The following is a 27524-nucleotide window of genomic DNA, read 5'->3' as shown; positions in this document are numbered from 1 at the left end:
CTAAGAACATGTTACATCAGTTTCTTTGAGGAACAAGATGGAGGAAACAAGAACTGAAATCAACAATTTTGTTGTTAGTTCAAAATGAAAATTTAGGAAGAAGGTTTGGGCTTTTTGGTTTTTGATTTTTGGCTTTTGTTTGTTTGTTTTTTGTCTATCTTCCCCTCTTCATGTACACATTTCAGCTCCTGTTCTTCCTGGAGTTGGGGAGAGCGTCTTTATATGGTCAACACAAATTTTTATATTGGTAATTTTATGAACATAATTTGCAGCTGATAACAGAGTTGTCACTTGTTGCTTTTTCCCCCCCAAGGAATGGTTTCATTGTGGTTTATAATCCCCTATGGTGCCAATAAAATTAAGGAGTCTATGACGTGTGATATATGTTAACACATGTAAATATATTTTAATTTTGTATACGAAATCTATTTGATGTATTTTACCTTGACAGCTGGTTACAAGTATAAATATGGTAACTATTTGGTGATTGACAATATTATAGTTTGCTTCCTAAGAACTGATGGATATATTTTAATATAAAAAACCCTTGATATATTTTAACTTGACAGCTGGTTGGAATTGTAAAGGGAAAGTATTTGGTGATTGACAATATTATAGTTTTCTTCCTAGGAACCAGTGGTTAGTAAACTCACATGAGTTTCTGAATGCTTCTATCTCTTCCCTTCATTTTTTTTATTAACCATCTAGTTTGCAAATACAAGCCAATATCCTCATAGTGAACTATGTGGTCTACTAGCACCAATTTTATTCAGAGGAAGTCTGTTACATAAAACCTGTCATTGTACTGTAGCACCTGGCAGACAGTTACATTACCAAATAACTTACCACAACTTTTAATTTTCAGATTATCAATTGCTGCCACACATGGTTTTGTATAAAAATCTGACAAGTATTTGTATTAAAGAAGGTAGTTTATAGTATATGAAATGTATCATGACTTACAAAATAGAACTTTTGCAAAACATAATTTGAATTGTTCTGAGACCTCATCAAGTTGTTCAAGCAACTTGTCCACCACCAACACTGAGCTGTTGACAATAACTGCAAATCCGCAGTTAAATAATTCAATTATTCATGAATAGAAGAAGTGGAATATACATAAGATTAGTGAGAGATCACGATGAGGAAGTGGGTCTTCAAATCCTTATAGACAAAAGATCATAAATTTCAGATCTATTTGATTAATGTGTAGAGATAACAGTACATATGTCATAACAAAGATGACATATACCATTATCATTTGCACTCTGAAGACAGCACTTAACTACAAATGTTCAATGCCCTGCAGGCATACCCATTAACACCAACCTTTCCTTTTGGGTCCAAAATATTAACTTAAAGATGATGAAGTAGAATATTTTATGGAGTACCTTGCACATTCAAGTTTTATGGAGTGTTTCACAAGCAATTATAGCTTCTTTGTGCATCCTTTATTACTATGACACTTCCAATTAAACAAAACAACCACTTGCAACCAGTAGGAGGTTAACATTTTTACAAAGTGCTTTTTCCATCAGCATGTAAGGAGAAATATATCAAACTAAGAACTTTGGACACTCAGGTTTTTGTTATCTGTTATGCTGTTTTAGGATCAATAATGTACCTTAAGTCAAACAAGAATAAGGCAGATAGACACATGTCATACATTTAGGCCTGAATCACAATTTTAAAGTTATATGAATCTCCTAGCATAAGTCCAAGATTAACCTGTAAATACTTCATAGAAAAGGCCTCAAGGGGTAAAAATTTGAGCAAATTTAAGTGATTTATTGGTTTTCTGCAAACTTTTAAGCATTCGTCTTATAGTATTGACTCTTTACACTCCCATTTAGCAGATTAGGTAACTGAGGTACACAGAGTTTAAGTAACTTAGTCACATCACTAGGAAATCATTTTATTCTACTAGGAAATGAATTATCTCATCGTGTGTGATTTCTATGTCAATTTACGTCTCATTTGATGAATTGCAATAGAGGAATATAATATAAATCTATTTATGAAATATTCGAATTAAATAACAGAGGCTTTGGTATGACAATAAAAGTAGCATGACTTGAGGTGGCCACCACCCTGCTGTAAGGCATAGGTACTGGAATTTTCACACAGACAGAACAGGTCTTTTCTTCCTCAACCTCCTTAAGTACAAAATCCAATGAGGGGGAGTATATAGCAGATCTTTGAATAAAGTTGTTCTGTTCAACATCATTCTTCAATGTTGATGAGAAAAGAAACACAAAAAACTGATTCCTGGCCAAGGCCACTCTCTGTGTGGAGTTTGCACATTCTCCCCATGTCTGTGTAGGCTTTTTCTGGGTACTTCGGTTTCTTCCCACATTCCAAAGATGTGCACATCAGATTTACTGCATGTCGACATGGTCTCAATATGATTGAGTGTGGGTGTATGTGGGAATGTGCCCTAGGATGGGACGGCATCTGGTCCAGGGTTGGTACTTACCTCATTCCCTTAGCTGCCAGAAAAGGCTCAGGCCACCTGTGACCTAGAACCAAAATAACTGGATAAATAATTATCTTATCTGTTTTTATTAACCTTTCTTAAATGTATGTAGAGCTCAATTTTATTTAAATATTTAACATTAGAAGTGTTTTTGGAACAATTTATTTAGAAGTTTGGTGAGGTTTTGTATCCAGAAATATACCACAGGAACTTAATTCTTACTGATATCAATTAGCCAGTGCTGAAATTGTTGCCTTACATATTTTACCTTAAAGGCGCAGTTTTCCAAGAACCTGGAGGTGTTAAATGAGGACTTACTGGATAATTGTGGAAACTGTCATCTGGTGGCAATTTTAACTTGTTTATGGGGATTGTCAGCATTTCTAGAGTGATTGCTTTAGAAATGACCTCAAGAGAAGTAAAAATAATATTGCCTAACTTTCCGTCTTCTAATATACCTGTTGTAAGGCTGGACACATAATGACTGCAAAAATATATTGTAAAGAGTCCATAATATTTGGAATCACAAGACCTATACTAGCCATGTGGCTTTAGGCAAATTACCTGGCCTTATTAAATACTTCATTTAATAAATGGAAATAATACTAATTGCACCACTATTCTTTTTAAAGTTAGTGCAAGAATACAATAAAGAAAATACATGAAGGTTGTATGCAGTGGCTCACACCTGTAATCCTAGCACTTTGGGAAGCCAAGGCAGGTGGACTGCTTGAGACCAGGAGTTCAAGAACAGCCTGGCCAACATGATGAAACCATGTCTCTACTAAAAATACTAAAATTAGCTGGGCGTGGTGGTGCACGCCTGTAATCCCAGCCACTCGAGAGGCTGAGACAGAAGGATCGCTTGAGCCTGGGAGGCGGAGTTTGCAGTGAGCCAAGATCGTGTCACTGCACTCCAGCCTGGGTAACAGCAAGACGCTGTCTCAGAAAAAAAAAAAAAAATGAAAATAATGTAATTAGCGAAGGCCTATATAGGTACTGGTAAATTTCACCATTATCAGAATAATATTTCAGATTAGTAAATACATAGTTATCGTTAATACATCTATAAAGATTGAATGGGATTTATTCATGACAAGATCTACAATGATAGAATCCCCCAAGTGACTTGATGAGGCTTACAGATGTAAAAACAGATTATTCACATGACTAGAGACCACCTGCAGAAAGCAGCCCAAGGAAAGTTTTCAAGGTACAAGAACAAAGCTGTTGATTACAACTGATCTCAGAATTTGACTCTGGTTTTACTAGTTCTTAAGGCAAAAGCAAGTGGCCATGTATTCGCTATTATTTGAGATTCAAAGAACAAAATATGTTTGCTTCTCTTACTTGATTCTTTTAAATGAAGGTATCTTTCTCAGTCCAAAATTATCTGCATAAATGACCACTTTTCTGCAAAGGCAGATGAGCAGATGAGTGCTATTTATAGTAGAATCACATAGTAAGCAAAGGAGACATTGTATGATTAGCTTTTCAAATGGTTACAAAGACGTGTAAATAAAATAGTTAAAACATATACCTGAAGGATTATAAATCATTCTACTATAAAGACATGTGCACACATACGTTTATTGCAGCACTATTCACAATAGCAAAGACTTGGAACCAACCCAAATGCCCATCAATGATAGACTGGATAAAGAAAATGTGGCACATAAACCCCATGGAATACTATGCAGCCATAAAAAAGGATGAGTTAACGTCCTTTGCAGGGACGTGGATGAAGCTGGCAACCATCATTCTCAGCAAACTAACACAGGAACAGAAAACCAAACACTGCATGTTCTCATTCATAAGTGGGAGTTGAACAATGAGAATACATGGACACAGGGAGGGGAACATCACACACGGGGGCCTGTCAGGGGGTGGGGGGCTTGGGGAGGGATAGCATTAGGAGAAGTACCTAATGTAGATGATGCATTGATGGGTGCAGCAAACCACCATGACATGTGTATACCTATGTAACAAACCTGCACGTTCTGCACAAGTATCCCAGAACTTGAAGTATAATAATAAAAATAAAAACGGCCAGGCACGGTGGCTCATGCCTGTAATCCCAGCACTTTGGGAGGCCGAGGTAGGCAGATCACGAGGTCAGAAGATCGAGACCATCCTGGCTAACATGGTGAAACCCCCTGTCTACTAAAAATACAAAAAATTAGCCGGGCGTGGTGGAGGGCGCCTGTAGTCTCAGCTACTTGGGAGGCTGAAGCAGGAGAATGGCTGAACCCGGGCAGCGGAGCTTGCAGTGAGCAGAGATTGCGCCACTGCACTCCAGCCTCGGGGACAGAGCGAGACTCCATCTCAAAAAATAAAAATATAAATAAATAAATGAACAAACAAACAAACATGTTGCTTAAATTACCCCAAAACATGAAGGACCAGAAAAATAACACAATTTTATAATTATCTATCTATCTATCTATCTGTCTGTCTGTCTGTCTGTCTATCTATCTATCTAATCTTTAGCTGGGAATGCCCAGAACAGCCAAAGAAAAGAAGTAAATGTCTAACGGGGTGTTGGTATCTATGAGTACCTTTAAAGCTTTGGAGTTTTGTTGCATTAGTTTTCATAACTCCTTCTTATTTAACACCTAATTACATTGCCCTGAAAGCTTGTAAGCTTTCTCTCTACTCAATTATTAACCACTACTGAAGTGATATTTTTAAAGTCTAGAAAATTCAGGAGAACTAGGTAAAGCCTATCATTAGATGGGCTTCACCAAGAAGTCAAGAATTTTATTTCTTGGTCATTAGAAACTGATGTGAGATAGTGATATAATTAACTTTCAATGTGGCCAAGAAAAACAAACAATATTCCCTGAATTAGTAAAATTAAACTCATTTTGCAGAGTAGTAGGGTTTTTTTCCTTCTTGGGGTTTTTATTTTTTTTCATATTCTTTGTGGTGGTGGTACTAATAGTGGTAGTAGTAATAGTAGTAGTGCCAGACATGCTGGTAATTGTGGTAGCAGTTTCTTGCTCATTGTGGTTGTAGCAACCATAATACTCATAGTAACATAACTTATTTTAATATTCTAGTAATAAAATAATTAAAAACCGTATCTATGGCTTTTACAAGTTAATAAATTCTTCTATATTTCTGCTTAGTTCTTTGGAAACAATTTGAAATTTCACGTTTGACATTTGATAAATTGTAGATTTGGGAAACATTTTCCTGATCAAAAGAAATAACAGTTAATGGTTTCTGTGATTTGAAAACTGGGTTGTTGAGAGTGGGAGCAGTTTCTTGGCAAATCTATGTAGAAACATTGAGGGGAAAGTATATATATCTTATTTATTTAAATACTAACAGTAAGTTTGAAGTGTCTGAAATCATCAATGCTCTTACATTTTGCAACAGTGTATTTCTAGGGATTGCTGCTATTCTTCTTACAAAGTTGTCTTGGAGAATGGATTTTGTATTTATTTAAAATTACCTCCCTTCCTTGAATAACTGCCCTCCATCCTCCAAGTTAAGCAGTTTCTTCTATTTGTACTTGGAGAATATAAAGAAGAAAAATAACCTACTTGGAGCTATTTTCTCTGAAATAACACTTTCAGAGTCTAATTCAAACATTTCTCTTAAGAGATGGTATCTATAGAATTTTTGTATTCATTTTAATGATAAATTATAAATGCGTGCTGGTGAGGATAGGAGAAAATATAGAGACCCTGGAAAACAGTTACTCTTCATGTTTATAATGGTAAGGATGTGATATTGCACTTTGAATATTAGGAGTATGACTCTGAAAATCTAGAAGGAAATATAATAAAAGCAATGACCATATCACCATAATATGTTTAATATGCTTGAGCTATGTGAAATTACAAATGTACAAAATTCTGCTTAAAGCATCAGGTATTTATTTTGAAAGATAGTGCTTGGCAAATAAGAAATGACTCATATAAGAAACAAAAAGTCATGATGATAAAAGTACACATTGAAGATTTTTCCAGTTAAAAATTTTTTAAGATGAATAGCTAGAGTTCAATTATGCTTTTGATGAAAAGTTAAAAGGTAGTCAAAGGAAAGAAGATATTGCCAAAAAGAGAGAAATTAATTTCTAAGTAAATAACTACAGGTTTAATTCTGCAATAACTTACCTAGACATCACAATTTGGAATTTGAAACAATGAAGACTGCAATCTGCCAATGAAATATTTATTCAGGCCATAAAATGAGTGATCAAAATTTAACATTTTTTGAGCTTTAAATATTATTAATTCTTGTGAAAGTAGAAAAATGATTTATATTAGTGTCGGGTATCGAATTAACTCATGACTGCCCAAACATTACAATTGCATTGTCACAAATAATTTGCCTTGCATTTTATTTGTGTGTGTGCATTTGCATATGTAATCTCAATTGTGTATTTCTTAGATTAATATTAAAATTAGTTAGCAATCCCTGAGGTGACTCTCCTTTCAGGCAGCTAAAGACCTTGAAGGCAAGAAGCCAGCACAGGATTAACAATTTGTCATGGATAATCCACAAAGTAAATAAACCACAAAGTAAATAAACCTAGTGTGAATAATTGAAAGTGGGTTAGACTTGTAACATACGAGCTATTGAAAATTAATTCAAAGCCAAAGTTCTCCATAATAAATTCCCTCTCATTATCCAACTGCTAGAATAGACTGGCATTGATTAAATCTCTCAATAGAGATGCATTTGTGCATTGTCAATGTTTTACCACCTTATCTGCAAACATACAGACTTTATCTTCTTGATAGCATGCTGATAATATAGAGGCTTGAGCAAACCAACAATTTGAAAACTTCGCCATGGGTGGTTAGCCCCCTTTCAACTTTCAAGAAAAAATAAAGGATCAAAACATATTCTGCATTTTACCAGATGTCATTTCTAAAATTCCTATGCTGAGATGGTATCTTACATAAAGATCATGAAAATGAATTCACTAATTAAAAGGACTTGTGTGGTAAGCTAATGTTAAAATAACAAGGGATTAATAATAGCAAATTGAATATTTGAATTACTTATAATACTGTATTAGCATTTTTAACCTAATAATCTCATCCAGATAATAGTCACTTTCCCCCCAATTAAAATTGTACATGTTACAGATTTCGGATTTGCAAGGTTCTACCAAATTATACAAGATTTTGTTACTTAATCCAGACCAAGTATTGTTAATTAGATACTAAGATATTAAATTTGTTCCTTTTTTTCCAGCTACCATGACATTTTATTTTCATAATATGACTAATTGAGTTGGAAGTATTTTAATCATAATTTTATATGGGCTTCTTTTTCTGAATATGTTTCCTATTTTTCTAATTCTAGGTTTCATATACACCGGAGAAGTTGTACATCGAATGCTAACAGCCACACAGTACATAGCACCTTTAATGGCAAATTTCGATCCCAGTGTATCCAGAAATTCAACTGTCAGATATTTTGATAATGGTATGTGTTGAGTAGCATATTTTTTGCTGCATGTATGTTTTTAAACCTCAAGCATCAGATCCATGTTAATGTTTTTGTAAACTGTTTATTTTTTGGTGTGTAAACTGCTTGATGCAAATGGTCTGACATGACAAATGTTATACTGCTAAGATTTATAAAGTACACAAATGGCATTCATTCATTCAACACGTTTATTAACATCTACTATACACAATAAAAATGAGTTGCTGTAGACAAGACCTCAGACAAAGCAAATGCATTTATTTGATGCTATTTCAATAAGTCAGTTTTCCAATTTTCCCATCAGAAAAAAATGGAAATAAGAATAATTTTGTTAGTTCTGATCTTCCACTTGAGGCAAGTGGCATAATATATTGAAATTAAATTTCCAGAACTTATGACTTGTATGTATCAATAAGATGAACACATATTTAAAAAAGTATAAAGTAGTTGTGGGTAGTTCAACTGAAGAAAATAAAGTTTTCTTGACTTTAAAAAATGAGTGAGAACCTGTCAAGATTTATCAAATATACCAAGAGCAAAATATCCCTGCTATTACTTTTTGGGACATATAAAATAGAGAAAAAACTAGAATATATCATTAAGTGGTGCCAAAATCCAAGCGAGAAATTCAAGGTCTTGGAGACATAAATGAATTTTCATCTCAACATCTTATTGAAAGCTGTAACTTTGGTAGAGAAAATAAATTATAAGTAGCAAAGAGTTTATATTGCAACGATTAAATATAGAATTTTCTGTGTATTTATCATTCAAAAATGATATTTATTTGTTCAAAAGACAATATTATGCCTGCAAATAATACAAGCATTTGGGGTGAACACAGTTATTTCTACTCTTGTCTTATTTCTGATGATCAAGGAAGAAATTTGCTCATGGTTGGAATGGACTTGCTGGTAGCTGTAGCCTTGGAGAAATATGATCACTTTGCTAAGAGCCATCTCCTGACCAGTGTGATGAAAGCCATTTTACAGGTCAAAATAGCACAATAAGGAAACTAAACATAGTTAGATATTCACCTTAGGAAATACACTTTGAACAACTTGAGTAACACCAACGTATGATCCAATATTAAGTAACTCTAAATGTTAGCCGCAATAATGATTCATCTCTATTATTTTAAGAACTATTATATTCTCTTCCATTTTTTAAAAACTCATGAGGTGCTAACGCCCAAGGATGTGCAAGTGGACTGTAAGTACAGTATTCTTGAGGCAAAACTGCAGCCAGAAACTTATCTGGAACTTATTCTATGATTCCCATACAAAATTGCCTTGGGAATCTATCCTATGGAAATAATAAATGATTTAGTGAACAGTGACTATTTTCCAAGCTCCGACATTCACTAGGTGATATTAGGGTCATTTACTCATGGGCACATGATTCTAATGACCAAGTTTTTATACTGTTGCTATCAAAATCATAAAGCATGTTAAATAAGTCTGTCTTCATATATTCTCATATACCTTGTTCCTAGGTAGCTCTTACTATTTGAATTTTACTTGTATTTGAATGATTTTTAAAAATGGATGTATACTACTCCAACTGAACTCTAAGTTCTTTAAAAACAAGGACTGTGGCTATAAGAAATCATTTTATCTCCAGTACCCTGCATAGACACTTTATTATTTAGGCCATAGATCCTAAATAATTATTCAATGAATGAATAAAAATAATTACATATGTGAAGTGAGTTTTATTTCTGAGAATTGTAAAAGTATTAATACTCAAGAATGCATGTATTTTTTACCCACTGAAATATCTTCTGTGTAATGACTTACTCCATAGGAATCGAATATTGAGGAATATTGAGTTCAAACAATATGATAATGAAAACTTGTGTTTTATTAAATGAATGAAACACTTTTAAACACTGTAAGGCTCTTCACAAAGCCCTTTTAATACCACAACAACTTGCTGAAATATGTTCAAGTTTGGTTAGAATCATTGACAGGATACCTAAAGATTGGAAACTCAACAATTTAGGAAAGCAAACTTCTCTGGAGAAGACAGCAGCAGGTTAGAAAATTTAAATCAGCAAATGTTGAGAGAGCTATGCTGTTACATAATATAAAACTTAGCATGTGCAAACAGTACACATTTTTTTTTTTTTTTTTTTTTTTTGAGACAGAGTCTCACTCTGTCGCCCAGGCTGGACTGCAGTGGCGTGATCTCTGCTCACTACAAGCTCCACCTCCGGAGTTCACGCCATTCTCCTGCCTCAACCTCCGGAGTAGCTGGGACTACAGGCGCCCGCCACTATGCCAGGCTAATTTTTTAATATATTTTTTAGTAGAGACGGAGTTTCACCGTGTTAGCCAGGATGGTCTGGATGTCCTGACCTCATGATCTGCCTGCCTCGGCCTCCCAAAGTGCTGGGATTACAGGCGTGAGCCACCGCGCCCGGCCAACAGTATGCTTTTTAACAACCTACTACTGACAAAATATTGGGAATCCCTTCCTCAGAATTTGCATTAAAAACTGTAATTTATATAGCCCTCTTAGTTTCATAATCAAGGGTAACTATATTTTCTTGTATTTAATGCAGGAATCGCTTGAAGGCAAAAACTATACTCCCAATGTTACAGGAAAGGAAACGGGTTCATGCAGATTAAGTGTGTCCAAGTTCACATGGAAAGTTTTATAGAGACAAGCTGCAAGTCTAAGTCTTCTGTTCATTGTCTTCACTGCATCACCAGAGTGCGATAGAAACTAGAAAATAAGGAATAGACTAGAGCTTGAGGGTTGTAGACATGTGTGAAGGAAAAAGAAGTTAGGAGGCATTTCACAATCAGAAAATTCCTATACTTATAAAATCATGGGAGGTTTCCTGGCTGTTGTTTCTTTTGCTCTTTTCTTTTGTTTTCTCTTCTTTTCTTTTTGTTCCTTCTTTTTCTTTTCTCCTTCCTTCCTCCCTCCCTCTCTTCCTTCTTTCTTTCTTTCTTTCTTTCTTTCCTTTCTTCTTCCTTTCTTCCTTTCTTTCTTCCTTCCTTCCTTTTCTTTCTTTCTTTCTTTCTTTCTTTCTTTCTTTCTTTCTTTCTTTCTTTCTTTCTTTCTCTCTCTCTCTCTCTCTCTCTTTCTCCTTCCTTCCTTCCTTCCTTCCTTCCTTCCTTCCTTCCTTCCTCCCTCCCTCCCTCCCTCCCGGACAATATAGACACAGAGATGCCCGTGGAAGGAAGAGACCTGGGTGGTCTTCACTCACAGCAGTGATAATGGCTAAAAGCACCAACGTCATGTTAAAAAACTTTTTTTTCTTTTTTACTTTTGAAGTTTTGCCTCAAAAGAAATACATTTCTATACTTGAGCATCCTTTCAGGACTTACAGTTGGGTATTCAAAATATTTGAAATAATGTGTCTATTTAAAATTGTCAACCAGCTCAAGAGCTATTACTAATAGCACCAAATAGTTACTGAAAATTAATTCTTCCATGCAATTGTAATTTTTAAATATATCAGATATTTATTACTGGGAGATAAGATTTGCTCTTTTAGTTCTATGATTTTCATTTTCAACACAACTTTTTTGGGCAACAATTTTTTTAACCAAACAGAAAAATCTAATATTTAGAGTGAAGAAAAAGTCTTAGCAGCTCATTTCTTTTCTTTTCTTTTCTTTTTTTTTAAAAAAGAGAGTACACAATGTCGGTTAAAACAAAAATTTGAATTCTCACTGGTGACTATTAAACTATGTTTCAGTTTTTATTTCATGTCCGATCGTTTATGGTAAACACTGACAGAGTGAGTCAGAATATAATATACAGCACTGAAGTTTCATCTCAGTGTGCTTCAAGGGGGCTTCAAAAATCTTAGCCCAGGGCCCTTTGAGCTTCTTGCAGCTTCCTGGAAGAAACACAACAAAGACAGAAATACAAGCATTGTGAACTCAAGGAGAAAATTCCCATTAGTGTTAAAGGAACTCCTTCAATGTGGAAAAGTATAGTTCTAAGTATGGAAAAGACATTTTCAGGTCTTTTGTATGTGGTCCTAACTTTTTAAACGTGTTTCTCTCTCAGCATTTGTCAAATGTATTTGAAGTTCATTCAATCCACTTGGGCTGCATTTTGAAAGTGGCTTGTGGAAATTTAAGCAGACAGTATCTATTAACATTAATAAAATTCCTAAGACAAAATTCCCCCACACTGCGTTAGCTCAATTATTGACCTTAGTATGAGGTTATATTTTACTAAATACTTAGAGAATACTCAATCCTTTAAAAAAAATCCCAAATGCGATTTCAATAACAGAATTTGATTAACCACATAAAATCAAAATAGTACAACCACCAGATTTGAAGGCCAGATGCAAAAACAGTTTTGTGAAAACTCCCAGCAGAATTGATTGGTATGTTTTTCTCATTGCATGTCTTCTTTTTTCAATGGGTGTATAGGCACAGCACTTGTGGTCCAGTGGGACCATGTACATCTCCAGGATAATTATAACCTGGGAAGCTTCACATTCCAGGCAACCCTGCTCATGGATGGACGAATCATCTTCGGATACAAAGAAGTAAGTGATATATTGATAATTTCTTTCCCTTTCCCTTGTTCTTGACTGCTGCCTTTCCTCCAAGTGTCAAGAAAGGGACATTTTACAGCCATGATCCTCGAATCATTTTCTTGCCTCTTGGTTTCTTTTGCTTAATACAAAATGTTTTGATTAGATTTAATTTTCTGGATGCATTGATTGTTAGCTCTTTTGTTTTGTAATCTGATATTGTTGGCATCAGGACTCATCAATTTCATAAAATTATTGAGTATTGAGTAATTAGAGTGAAATGTCTCTAAGAAAAAAAAAATCCAATTTGGAGGGATTTCTCATCTAAATCTAAATGTTTATATTTACGTATTTTCTTTAGTCAGTTCTTTTTTCCACCTTGTTCATTTCTGTGTTGTATTTTGGTTCTAATTTCAAAAGCTTTTATAGACACAAAAACTTATGTGGCTCAAGGACCCAGTACTGAGAGAGTTCTAGGACAGCCGAGCTTTGGCTAATGTTTGTTGAAACCGGATAGTAAAGATTAATTAGAGACCTAAACGACAGAAAGAACAAGTAAATTTAAACTTATGGTTTGTTTCATTTTAACAAATTGACAAAGTAAAGAATGAAAATTTACTAAATTGTAGCCTTAAATTTATAGAATATTTAGACTAGAATAACTGTGTGTTTGATTTCCAACTCTTTTGACAAAGTAAGTAAGGCCTGTTGGGCTAAGAATATAAAAATAAAGTTCCAGGAACTACAAATGTTTTAGATACTCTCTAATTTTGAGTGAAACCTGGACAGTGAGAATTACTAATGAGCATTATTAACCCATAGGTTAATGGGTATTTATAATAATACAGACTCGATGTCTTATGTTCAACTGAGGGATTACTTTTTCCTTGAGAACTGAATCCCAGATTATAAAAGGGATGTTGAGGATAAAGAAAGAACGCACTTTGGTCAAATCTTCTGAAATCCATCTATTCCATAAAGTGTGTCATAATTTAATTGCAATTAAATAGGCCAACTTTTAAAAATTCTATAACCATGTCAGGTATTTCTATTCCTTTAAAAACTTTTTTATGAAATTTTTCATTTACTTGGGGGCAATTGTGTAAATAGGATATAATTATAGACTATGTCCTACTCTATGTTTCTTTGTCCAAGTGTATGTTATTTTTTTTTAAGTTTTTATTTCAGGTTCAGGAGTATATGTGTAGGTTTGTTGTATAGGGAAACACATGTCATGGAGGTTTTGTTGTACAGATTATTTTCTCACCCAGGTACTAAGCCTGGGACTCAATAGTTATTTTTCTTTCTTTCTTTTCTTTTTTTTTTTTTTGCGTTGGAGTTTTGCTCTTGTTGCCCAGGCTGGAGTGCAATGGCCAGATCTTGCCTCACCACAACCTCTGCCTCCTGGGTACAAGCGATTCTCCTGCCTTACCTCCCAAGTAGCTGGGATTACAGGCATGCACCACCACGCCCAGCTAATTTTTGTATTTTTAGTAGAGACAGGGTTTCTCCATGTTTATCAGGCTGGTCTCGAACGCCCTACCTCAGGTGATCCTCCCGCCTTGGCCTCCCAAAGTGCTGGGATTACAGGCATGAGCCACTGCGCCCGGCCGATAGTTATTTTTTCTTATCTTCCCCCTCCTCCCACCTTCCACTCTCAAGTAGTCCCCAGTGTCTGTTGTTCCCTTATTTGGCCCATACATTCTCATCATTTAGCTCCCACTTATAAGTGAGAACATGTGGTATTTGGTTTTCCATTCCTGCATTAGTTTGCTAAGGATAATGGCCGCCAGCTCCATCCAGGTCCCTACAGAAGATATGATCTCATTTCTTTTATGGCCTCATAGTATTCCATGGTGTATGTGTACCTGATTTTCTTTATCCAGTCTATCATTGGTGGGCATTTAGGTTGATTCCAAGTCCTTGCTATTATAAATAGTGCTGCAGTTAACATACATATGCATGTGTCTTTGGGGCAGAATGATGTACATATTTTTTTAGTTAATAGACTTTACTTTTTTAGAGTAGTTTTAGCTTCACAGAAAATGATGCAGAAAATACACACAGTTTGAACATACTCTTCCTCCCCTGCTGAACATCCTCCCCCATCATCAACATGCCCCACCAGAATGGTGCATTTGTTGCAATAGATGAACCTACATTGACATTGACACATCAATGTCACTCAAAGTTCTTAGAGTTCCCTCTTGATGTTGTACTTTCTAAGGGTTTTAAGGATGTATAATGTCATGCATCCATCATTATGGTGTCCTACAGAATCTTTCCTGCCCTAAAAATTATCTTTGCTCTACCCAGTTTTTTGTTTCAATAGGTTTTGGGGAAATAGGTGGTGTTTGGTTACATGGATTTACATTTCTTTGGTTATATACCCAGTAATGGGATTGCTGGCCTGAATGTAGTTTTACTGGTGAGGTTGTGGAGAAAAGGGAATGCTTATACACTGCTGGTGGGAGTGTAAATTAGTTCAGCCATTGGGGAAAGCAGTGTGGCGATTCCTCAAAGAGCTAAAATCAGGGCTATGTTTTTATATCAGAGCCCACAATATTTTTATGTCACACTCCCTGGAAGCTGAGAGAATAGTTCTCAAAAGGACTTATTCATTTCTAGTTTTCATTGCAATCTAGTATATTGCTGGAACTACACAGTGACGTTTTGCAATGTTCATTTTCAACGGTTTCAACCAACACTGGTCAAGTCTCTGTAAAGACGCAAGGTCAGTAAGTTTGGAGACTTAGGTCTCACTGCCTGGAGGCTTTGTCAAAACAGAAATTTGCGTTCTTATTGTGGCTTCACTTGCTAGTCTTTATTATTGAAATTGTCAACTTTCTTTATACTCTTCTCAAAGAGTATCTCACATTGCAGAGTAACAGTTGATTCTTCCTATTCTCTGTTCTAGGTTGGTATTTTTAAAGGCCTTTTCTTTTCTTCATTTTAATCAAAGAAAAAAGTTCCACTATGGTTTTCCTGTTTTATTATGGGGAATTTCAAGATGACAGGCAAATTTAATGCTTTCTTGATATTCCCAGGCTCTTATCCTGAAGAATGTCTTTCCTCTGCACTTGGAGTTCAAAGAAGTCATTTTTACTTTATTATTTACTTTACTTTATTATTTGCCTTTCTGTTCTTTCTTTGTTCTCGATAGAAAGCAGTTGCTACATTTCTAGTCTACCACTTTTTTCTTCCCAATAATTGTTATGTATTTTATTTTGCTAAGGCAAATTGTTATTTGTAAAATTTGTCATAAGAGAGTCCCCTTGCATTTGGGGTGAGAGCTAGAAGCTCCTGGCACTGCTAGAAAAATATTCCTAATTACATGATAGCATAAAATAGTAGTTTGCATAATGTATTATCATTTACAAAGTACTTGCACATGCATTATAGCGTTTAATTCCTCAACAGTTTCCTATAGCTGTAATATCCTAAGCATTTTACAACAGCAATGGTACATAGAAGCTGTTCAATAAATGTTTATGACTTAATTATGGAAATAGATCATACATGGTTATCTTCATTTTATAGCTGAGCAAGCTAAGAGAGATTAAATGACATACTTGAGGTCACAGAGCTAGTTAAGGATAAATCCAGAATTTAATTTGATGATCCCAAGACATCTCAACCATTTTCTCTGCCTAAAGAGATTATGTAAAACAATTCACAAATCTATGTCTCATTTGGTTTTCCAATAAGCATTTCTTAATATTGGCTGTTTGAGAATCTTGCTTATTAGACTTTGTCATATCACACAATTGCAAGTATAGATAAGAGAGGTATTCCTACTTCATTTGTAGAGCTAACCAAATTCTAAGAACATATAATTACAAGGAGTAAAATTTTCTGTTCCTGTCCAAGCTAAACTTGCCGAATTATAGATAGGGAAGTATGTGTAATTCTTTCTGTAATAAGTTTCTTCTAATAGGCTAAGACCAGCTTTGCTTTGTTTCATTATGTTTTATGTGAATGAGAAGAAAAATTCTGATTTACACAAATCCCACCACCAATTTGGGACTTGTTTTAAAATTGTAAATTTTAATTACAATTAAATTTTACATTAAAATTAATAATGGATTGAATAAATTTAGTTAAGTAAATTTCATTTTCAATGCCTTCATTCAATTTATCTCAGTATTTAAATGTGCCAACAATACTAAGCACGTACATGACCTCCAATCCTTTCATGCTGCACATACTATCATTTCTTCAATAGCATAATATTTTTGCAGTGCAAATGAAATGATGAATGATCAATAAATAAGAAAATACATTTGCAGTTATAACAATCTTGCTTATAGTGGGATTGAAATAGGGCAGTACGACTGCTGCTTAAAATAAGAATGAATACAAATTTGCTCATAATATTCAATGTTTCTTCACCAATACCCTGTTGTTCTTTAGAATCATATTGGAGAGAAGACTTGTGGAGGCATGGATTCCCTTAAATAATTAAGTTATTTTTCCTGAGGTTATAGCTCTGTGTTGTTCAGCCAAAGATTTGAAATTCTGTTTTAAATTATGAGCCCTTATTGTTACACAGCTGCATATTTTAATTAACTTCAAAGATAGAGTTTGCTTAGAATTCAGCCAAAATACAAAAAGAATAATATTTTTTTAAAGTTCTTTTTCTCAAATTACCAACTGTTCATTATAACGCATTTTTCAATTTTCGAGTATCCAGTTGCTTTTTAGATAGATTTAATTACCTGATGAAATTAACTATATCATCTATTTCCTTGACTATATTAATAACAATTATTTTAAATGTTATGACTAATAACTCCAATATCTAAATGTCTTATGGGTCTGTCTCTATCACCTGTTTTCTTTTTATTTCCTCTAGATTTTCATTCATTGGTCCTGTTTCTTTGCATGCTAAGTGATTTTTTAAATAAAATATTGGACATGGTTTACAAAGTACCAAAGTACTTTGAGGATGTAGATAATGTTTTCTTCCTACAAGACAGTTTACTTTATTTTTTTGGCAGTTAGTACAGAACAGATTACTCTAATACTGTGCAGCTAAGCCCCTTGAAAGTTGAGCATCAGTTCTTATGAGACCAGAATATTTCTGGTAAGTCCTTACTCTTCTAGTCCTTCAGGGATCTCCATTAAAGATCTGGATTTTTACTATGGACCTTTTCCTTAGTGCCCCTGAATGCATGTATTTTTCCTCAGCCCCATGAGACAGCCCAAAGGCTGTGGAAAGGCAAATCATTCTTACCTGTGATCACAAGTGGCTATGATATGATTTGTATAATATGAGGTGCTAAGCTATGGAATGAAAATGACTAGCTAGGAAAGACAGTCAAGGATATCAAAATGAACCATTGAACCATTCAGTCATGTATTGAAAAGAAAATGTATAGGGTAGTTACTTAAACTCTCTGGGCTAAGTCAATGAGAACTGCTCACTCTCTAACACTTGCTTATACATTGGCAAACACTTTGATGGGAAAAGTGGTGTTGGGTTTATGTCTGCGTTTTCCTTTCTTTGGGATTTTGGCTTTTCAAGACCTTACTCCTTGATAACCACCTGAAGTTTTCAACGGATGCTTTCCATATTATATTCACCTTTCCTGCTTTATTTAAGTGGTAGAAATGATCTTAATCTTGTGTGCCATAACCAGAAGTGAAAGTCACATTCACATTTAACAATAACTTCCAAAGCTGATAAAATCTAGCATTTCTTGAGCTCTTCATGTATGTCAGGCACTGACGTAAGCATTTAAAATAAGTTATATATAATTCTCACAAAAACCATGAGTAGCTACTTTTGTCATTTACAGAAAAGGAACCTGAAACACCCAGAGACCTTAAGTAACTTTTCCAAAGGTATGGAACAAAGATTTATCCAAAGAAATACGACTCTAAAGCCCAAAGGCCTAGCTACTGTACCAGAATGCCCTCTTATAAACTTCCTTTTCAATAAGTGACTGAATCAATTCATTCATTTTGATATCCTTGACAGTCTTCCTTGGCCAGTCATTATCATACCATAGCCTAACATATCATATCATAGCATATCAAGGCCATTTGGGAGCAAAGGTAAGGTTTGCCTATCCACAGCAGTTATCTTATTAATCTATAATTTTTTTAAATGAAAGAACTTGTACATAGGCCAAAAAAAAGGGTCCTGTCTTAAATGTATGGAATTTTGGCAAACTCTCATTTGCCTATTCTGTTAGTAATTAGCTATAACCCTAAATCTCAGCTTCTTCATATTAAGTTACGATTAAATGGTGACTTTTTGCTTGATTACAATAGATAATGGCTCTAAAATTTCTGGTCTATTGATAATGTAACAAAGAAACTAACAATTCTCAAAAAAATATATTTTATTCCAATGGCCGGGCGTGGCAGCTCATGCCTGTGATCCCAGCACTTTGGGAGGCCGAGGTGGGCGGATCACTTGAGATCAGGAGTTGGAGATCAGCCTGGCCAACATGGTGAAACCCTGTCTCTACTAAAAATACAAAAATTAGCTGGGCGTGGTGGTGCACACCTGTAATCCTAGCTACTGAGGAGGCTGAGGCAGGAGAATCACTTGAACCCGGGAGGCAGAAGTTGCAGTGAGCAAGGATCGTACCACTGCCCTCCAGCCTGGGCAACAGAAGGAGACTCTGTCTCAAAAAAAAAAAAAAAAAATGTATTTAAGAAATGCTGGAGATGTGAAATAAGGGTCTTTACAGGCCTTGATGCTGTCTATCCTAGAATACTCTTGCTTTGTAGAAGTTGCAGTTTCTCTGACTTGTCTTATCTCTATTCTCTTGATATACTTGGCATTTGTAATCACTCTGGACACAAATTATGGATGGATGTGACTCTTTTTGTGTCAACTGCAAACTCGGGTTCTTTTTTTTCCACTAGCTTATGTGAGGGATAAGGATAGTCACTAGGTTAGGAAACTGTAATTTAAATAAAAATGTCATATAATCCTACTAGATGGCTACAGGAGAAAAATCACAGAAGAGGCAAGGCAGGCTTAGCCCAGGAGCCACCCTGTTCTATCCATTTTCTTGGTTGAATACTTTACCATTTTCTTCAGCAGCAAATTTTAGAGGAGGTCAATATAGAGGAACTTTACTGTTTATTAAGTAAAATCACTTTTTAATCTATTCTACCATTTAAGTATTTAAACCTAATGTTCCTTGGTGTCACATTTGCTGCTTCTATGGAAGAATGCGTAGTTAATAAATCACCATTGCCAATTAGTTGTAGTTTTCAATGGGGCTCTTAATGCATTTTTAAAAAATTTCTTTGAAGATTGTTTCTCTTATTTAAATTGTAATGACCCTACACTCATGGTTAGCAGCCTGAAAGTATTAAAAGATGAACACTGGCTGAACTTGTAGAATTTATAGAAAAAAGGTAATTCAAGAAAGTCAGAGAAGGCCAAAAAGAACGCAACAGTGAGACCACCACCATTTAGATATAAGGTAATTTCCTTCTATAACTATTGCTACATCTGTGAGAATACTTGATGTGTGAATATAGTATATACATCCATGACATTTGATAAATGCGTGAGCAGAAAATAATAATATATGTACATATATATCTAATACAAGGATGAAAAAACCAGATTGAAGAAAATGCTGATTAAAAACTCTCAAGAAATAATTCTAAGGAAAATGTAGAGACAGATATTTTATATCATAGGACTTCCCTGTATTTTAAACAACTAAAATATTAAAATTTTATCTACACAGTTTTATTTGGGATCTAATTCAGTTGCATTTGTAGAGATATTTTATTTTTTAGCTCTCTCACATATAGAAATGCCTGACATTTTAAATTTTGTTTACTTTTCCTAGTGTAAGAAAATAAGTTGAATTATTCTCCCTTGATAATGTTCTGATGGCAAATGCTGTGTGTAAAAATAAATAAATAAAGTAGCCAGGTAGAAAGATCAGTGTCCCAGAGGAAATTATTTTATTTTACTTTATTCATTATTATTACTTTTTAAGACAGAGTCTCATTCTGTTGCCTCAGCTGGAGTGCAGTGGTGCGATCTCAGCTCGCTGCAACCTCTGCCTCCCAAGTTCAAATGACTCTCCTGCCCCAGCCTCCCAAGGAGCTGGGATTACAAGTGCATGCCACCATGCCTAGCTAATTTTTTGTGTCTCCCCCAAACCCAGGGTGTAGACTTTCCTTAATCTCCTTTCTTTTCTCTTGATGTTTAAGTCCCAAGCCACGTTTAGGTAAGTTTCCTTATCTAGCTATTGTCCCAGGTAAAATTCACACCAGAGTCTTGACTATCTTGAGTCCAATAGCACAAGCTTCTTCAAGTGGGCACCCTGCATCACTGTCTTTTGTATGAAGCTCAGACTCTTCGTGTTCCAACTCAATGTGAGCAGTCTTAACTCAGAGGGCACACTTTTTACTCTGTGTATGTTTTTTATGTTTTATGGTGCACACATATGTTTGTAAAACAGATATGTTGCCAACATCTAAATATTAAAATATTTCAAGTAAAAATGTAGATGTGCATTTTTTCCTTGAGGACTCAGAAAGCCCTGGAAGCCATTGGCTTGCAAATATTGCCTGGAAAATTCACTCAGAGTGTGCACCCTCCAATTTCTCCCTCATGAATTTCTTCTTTCTTACCCAAGGCACACAGTAGCTTATGTAGAAAGGAAGTTTGAAACCTCTGTTTTAAAATGGAGGTGGATTTTACTTATTATCTTCATGCTGTTAGTTGACTGCTTCTAGATCTTCTACAGATTATGATTGTGGAGATGGGGGCAGGAGGCATGTTAGGAATTGATCGTTTGATGATAGCTCACCTTGACTTTCATGCTGTTAGATGCATTGCTCAATACCTGGCAGATGAGAGTTCAGGAGCTGTACAACAAAAAAAGATTGAAATAATTGTGCAAATTGTTACTGATACTCTGGAAAGCAAATGGATTTTTACATTGTCAAATTTAACTGAAAGCCCTTCTATTCAAGTGTAGTTTACAGACAACTCAGCATTGATATTTTGGACTTTATGTGTTTGTTTTTTAGAGACAGATTCTTGCTTTGTCATCCAGGCTGGAGTGCAATGGCACTATCGTAGCTCACTGCAGCCTCCAACTACTGGGCTCAAGAGATTCTCCTGCCTCAGCCTCCCAGGTAGCTGGGGCTACAGGTTGTTATTTTGATAATAATAAAAGAGATCATGACTCTTAAAAATTAGATTCACTGCTGATAACACTGAAGCCAGATCAGATACTTAAGTAAAACGAGGAGAATGTTAAGGGTTACAGGCAGATAAGAATGGGTAAAACAGAAAGCTTTGAGTTTATTGTGGGATTTTGTTGTTGCTGTTGTGTTTGATATTAAGCTACTTAACACCATATTACAGATTAGCAAGGAAACAAAAAAGAGTTTGGAGTAATTCTTTTCCAGTTAAGGTTTGATAGGCATGATTCACACCTTGGAACACATACTATACAATCAAACCCTTGCTGAGATACTGTGCTGCCTACTGGATAGATAGCTGGACCTGTAATGGAAACAAATGAATGTTTTGGTGATGTTTTCAGGGCAGAACAAAGAAGAAAACAAAATTCCATTAACTATTACTTCAGTGGCATGCTTTTGTCTCCCTGGTTTAGAGACAGATGTAAAAAGCTCGTGTTTAAGGAATCGTGTGGGGTTCCTGTGTGCTGAAGAGTGGAGAAGAGAGCAGCTTCTGTCTTTGACTCTCCTTCCAAAGGCCAGTGTGCTCAGCTCTACTGCTGGCTTACCCTTGACATCTTTTCCTGCCTTGATTTTGTGTAGCGATTGCAACCACTTTCTGATTCTGCGCTTACTTTGCTTTGCTTTAATATCTGTTATAGAAAAATGTATACCAAGTAATAAACCTATCTCTATCTTGTTATATAGAGCAAAAATTATACTGTTGTTTAAAATAAGTATTCATGAATGCTTTTAAGGGTCAAAATGGAAGCATATTTTAACCAGCGTGAAAGCTCCTTTTATTTCTATCCTGTGGAGAGAATGCAATTGTAAAACCAATTCCTCAGAAATGTGCGATTCAATACAGAACATACAGAGGCCCAGTTAAAATTTAGCTTTGCTTTAATCTTAAGAAGGCAACTGTTATAGACACTTGAAAATAATAAAGCTACATTGTCTTAAAAACAAAAAAAACTTCTGTAGTTTAGTTTTTATTATTTCAGTTTGGCTTCCTGACATCCCCAGGATCTCGTGATGACTCACAAGACATTTCGAAGACGAATATAAATTTGTAGAAAGGATAAGAAAATCACTTCCCGTAATCAAAGTTTTTAAAGTTTTGGTGCTTTAACATGTTTTTGGTCCATATGTTCCTTGACTTTGGCACTTCATATCCTTCTAAATACAGAGTCTTCTATAAAATACGTGATCATGACAATAACATGTTCATTCTTCTGCTAATTTGCCCAATACTGGCTATACTTCTAAATAGCTTGTTTATACATACACATATGCACACACATAATCTCTTTGTTATTAGTCAAAAAGAAGTTCATTTTACAGCCTGGGTAACATAATGAGACCCTGTCTCTGCAAAAAATAAAAATAAAAACAAAAATAAAATAGCCAGCTACTCGGGAGGCTAAGGCAGGTGGATCACTTGAGCCCTGGAGGTTGGGGCTGCAGTGAGCTGTGATTGCACCATTGAGCTCCAGCCTGGGTAACAGAATGAGACTCTGTCTCAAATAAATAAATAAATAAATAAATAGATAAAAATTTTTTAAAAGTAGTTTATTTTAAATGTAGCTTTTAATAATATAGACTCTAATTTTATGCTGACAGAGGACCCTGCAGACTGGTCTCATGATAGGAAAATATCAGGTGTGGAGAGGAAGACATGTTCCATAGGAAATTTTAGAGAAAGCCTGGAATTGTTCACCTTTTCCTCATTAATTTTTGATGAAATTAGGCATTTAATTCACTTGGCAAAATCAGTTTTTTTCAAAATCTGGCATGTAATGGTTTTATAAAAGCCTTGGGTGGCTTCTAGGAAAATAGAAGGAGTTGAAAGTTTCTTGTAAATTTTCATTTTAATATTTAATCAGGACAAAAGAGTACAGTTTTAGAAATCCTGGGCTCTTACTCACGAGCTCTACAAAATTTTAATGGAGAACATTTGAAGCCAGTGGTTTTGCCATAAAGTGGTCATCCCTCTCCAGCGCTTCCTCTCCTGGTCTCTGAATGTTTCAGGACTGCTCTTGAGAGCTGCATATGTTGTTCCCCGCATATCCAAAGGACACTTCTCATAGACCGTGAAGTGAGTGAATCCTCTGAAATTGTACAACCTATAACATTCCTGATGAAAACACCATTTCATTGCTCTTGCTACTGAAACCAAAAGCCTTCGTGGTATCCTTTACTCTCCTTTTGTCCCTCACTGTCTTTATTAAATCTATGGGGGGTCTCAATAGCAGTGCATACATAATTCTTCCAGAATCTGGCCTCTGTCACTTCCACCACTGTTACCACTTTGGGGTGGGGCATGGCACCTTCTCTTATCTGGAAAACTGTGATACCCTCCTAATTAGTTTCTCTGGCTCCCGTGGTCCTTCTGTAGTCTTGATTTCCCAGCAGCCAGCGTGTTATTTTCCCCAAATAAAGGATTGTCCTTTCCTCTGCTCAAAACCTCCCAAATCTTTCTGTATCTTTTGGACTAAAATCCAGTGTCACTGTCATGGCTTGCAAGGAATACACACTCCCTATGATCTGCCCCTACCACCTCCCATCACCTTTGACACACTTGTTTACTACTTCTGCTCCAGCTGTAGAGATAACTGTTTAACTCCTAAAATACACCAAATGCAATTCAGTCACGCCCTTTACACGTGCCGGTGCATCTACCCACAGTCGTTTCCCAAATATCCACATGACAGATTTTCTTACTTCCTTCGAGTTTCTGCTGAAAAATCACCTTCTCAGAGAGAGCTTCTGCAACTCTCTTCTCTCCTAGAGATCCCCATTCCTCTCTTTTTACTCTGTTTTAGTTTTCTCCTTGGTACTAACCACCTTCTAGTATGCTATAGGTTTTATGTTCTCTTGTTTTACTGCCTGTCCCTGTTCTCTAGAATGTAGGCTCTGTGAGACAAGGGTCTTTGTTTTCCTATCTGCTGTAATTACAGTGCCTACAATAATACAGAAAATATATTCAATTAATATCTGATGAATGAATGAATGGATTCTATCTTATCAAACAGTATGGATAATGTGTACGCCTTTTGGGGAAAATAATTTATATGTAGTAGACATCATTCTTAGGAATCTATTTTCTACTGTCTAATCTCCAATTATATTAAGACTCATAGTAGAGTTATATGGTAGTAGTGTTTTGACAGATGCAGAAATCAGAAATCATTGACCCATGAATATGTACATTTAAAAAACTGGCAACAAGTTAAAGCATAACTCTTGACTACAAATGATGATTTCTACCTAACTTCTACTCTCCTTACATCTAGATAGAGTATTTCACCCTTATCATTTTAGTTTGCATCGTTGTTAACGATTTACTTGTTGATGCTCAGAGAAGTCAAAATCATTTGAAAGAAATTTAATTTGATCACTGAAAGAATCGAATATCATTTATAGTGATCTTCCTAGAGGGCTGGTCAATTATGTATCAGATAATTTTCAGTGATAGAAAACTCTGTACACCGTGAAGCTACCCATTTTGGTTTCGGCTGAATTTTCCTCATGTTAAATGAATCTAATCTAGGTAATTTATGTATATTGGGCTTAGTTTTTGAAATGCACAGACAAAAGAATAAACTTAAAGAGACATAGAAGAATGAAAAAAATGCTGCAGAAAATGAAACTGTTCTACTGGAACATTCCAATATTTCAAGTTTAATTGTACCTAGAATTAGATATTTATATGAAATCTGGGCATGATGATGTGCACCTGTAGTCCCAGCTACTAGGGAGGCTGAGGCAGGAGTATTGCTTAAGCCCAGGTGTTTGAGGCTGTAGTCAGCTATGATCATGCCACTGCACTCCAGCCTGGGCAACACAGTGAGACCCAATGTCTTAAAAATACATATTTATCTGATTCCCAGAAAATTAGGATGAGCAATACTACCTCATTTTATGGAGAAACATCCATATTCTATTCTATTGGCTATTTGATATTTAACAGAGAATGTATTAATTGATATTGCTGTGTAATAAACTACCCCAAAATATAGTGGCTTAAAACAACTCCATTTCTTATTTCTCACAAGATGCCTATGGATCAGCTTGTTGGTTCTACTGTTATGGGCTGGACCCTGCTGATCTCAGCTGAGCTTCTGAATGTGTAAGCTGTTATTGGTAGACTGCCTGGGAGCTGGCTAGGCAAGGATAACTTCTGGTGCAAAAAAAAATAAAAAATAAAAAATAAATAAATCCTTCATGTGTCTTGTATACATCTGCAGAAGACCAGCAGTGTACATTTTCTTGGCTGTGGCAAGGGTCCAAGAAAGGAAGTAGTAAGCAGTTTTTCAAGTCTTTTTTTATTTTTATTTATTTTATTTTATTTATTTATTTTGCTTCAAGCTTGTTGCTGTCCTCTTTTGCCATATTATTGAGCCTGGAGTCCGAGTGGGAGGGGACCACAGAGGGTCTGGGCAGAAGGAAGCCATTGATTGAGGCCGTTACTGCAATTGACCCACCACCAATAAAAAGCACTGGAGGAGAGGGCTTGACATAGACACAAAACATAAAGGAAGGGGGTGAAAGGAAGGAAAGAGATTGAGAAAAAAATAAAAATGAAAGATGGCTGGGTAAGGGAAGAAGGGCTAGGGAAGAGAGACGGAAAATGTGGAATGAAGCCAGGTGCAGTGGCTCACACCTGTAATCCCAGCAATTTGGGAGGCCGAGGTGGGCGGATCCCCTGAGGTCAGGAGTTCAAGACCATCCTGACCAACATGAAGAAACCTCATCTTTACTAAAAATACAAAGTTAGCTGGGTGCGGTGTCACATACCTGTAATCCCAGCTACTCAGGAGGCTGAGGCAGGAGAATCACTTGAACCCAGGAGGTGGTGAGTCAAGATTGCGCCATTGCACTCCAGCCTGGACAACAAGAGTAAAACTCTGTCTAAAAAAAGAAAGAAAGAAAGAAAGAAGGAAAGGTGGAATGCATAATCTGAAGAGAGGAGAATGTATCTGGGAGGGCTGCAGGAACCAAGACATGTGACTTAAAAAACAAGCTCTGAAATAAACATGTACTATACATAATAACATAATAGGATTTTCCAGTTGATAGCAGTATAAGCTCAAGTACTGCCGTGGGTATGGGAAAAGAAGACAAACAATAAATTACCACAAAATTATCTGGTAAAGCCTTTTTCAACTTGCAGAGGAAAACTGAACTCATAGATGTTGGAGAAGGGGGTCAAGTGACAAATGACAGGAACAGTGGCATTTATATGATGGCATTAATAGATGCTTGCTTCTATTAATAGATTCTGCTTAAAAATGAGATGATCACGTCTTATTAAGATACAAAAATTATATAAAAAATAAAATAAATATTTGTAAATAAAAAATATATATTATATATTCTCTCCAACTTATTCCCCTTCTTATTGTTATGCTGTTTATTATGGCTTATGCAGCAATATCTGACTTAACATATTATTTAATGAATTGCCCACAGATCGCCCAAAATCTGCTTATTCTGCCTAAAGACGTTTTTGGTGCATTTATTCTTTTCTTTTACTTTCCTGTTTCTTTGTTTATTGAAGATGGTTTCATTCCCATTTTTGTTGCTGTAAAACTGATAATAAAGAGAGTAATCATATCTCCAATGGATCTTTTCTGAATCTGGAAAAATGGACTCCAAGAGTTCATGTCATTTATAACTCTCATATCATTTTTCATATATTCTCAATGTATCATAATAAGTGAATTGGAATTTTTCCCTATGCTTTTCCATCTTCTTGTATGTTTTAACTGTAAGTCTGTCTCAAATACAAATTACTTTCGTATTAGAGTACTCAACATGGGGTATAAGACTGGGAAACAGTATAATGCTCAATAAGAAAGAGGATTTCACATGATACTGAATTTAGGTTAGTAAATCAGT

The 27524-nt window shown here is 35.4% G+C and overlaps 1 protein-coding gene across 1 annotated transcript in view; it reads left to right on the top strand.

Annotated features, from left to right (window-relative positions):
* Positions 1–27524, top strand: part of PLXDC2 (plexin domain containing 2) — a 458249-nt gene that overhangs the window by 312138 nt on the left and 118587 nt on the right. The window contains exons 5-6 of the mRNA XM_003257698.2: positions 7805–7927; positions 12334–12452. Coding sequence (XP_003257746.1) covers positions 7805–7927; positions 12334–12452 — 242 coding nt within the window. The remainder of the gene's footprint in view (positions 1–7804; positions 7928–12333; positions 12453–27524) is intronic.

This window comes from Nomascus leucogenys, chromosome 9 (genome assembly GCF_006542625.1).
Source record: "Nomascus leucogenys isolate Asia chromosome 9, Asia_NLE_v1, whole genome shotgun sequence".
NCBI classification, from domain to species: Eukaryota; Metazoa; Chordata; class Mammalia; order Primates; family Hylobatidae; genus Nomascus; species Nomascus leucogenys.
Note: the sequence above shows the minus strand (reverse complement) of the source record. Positions and strands in the feature narration are given on the sequence as shown.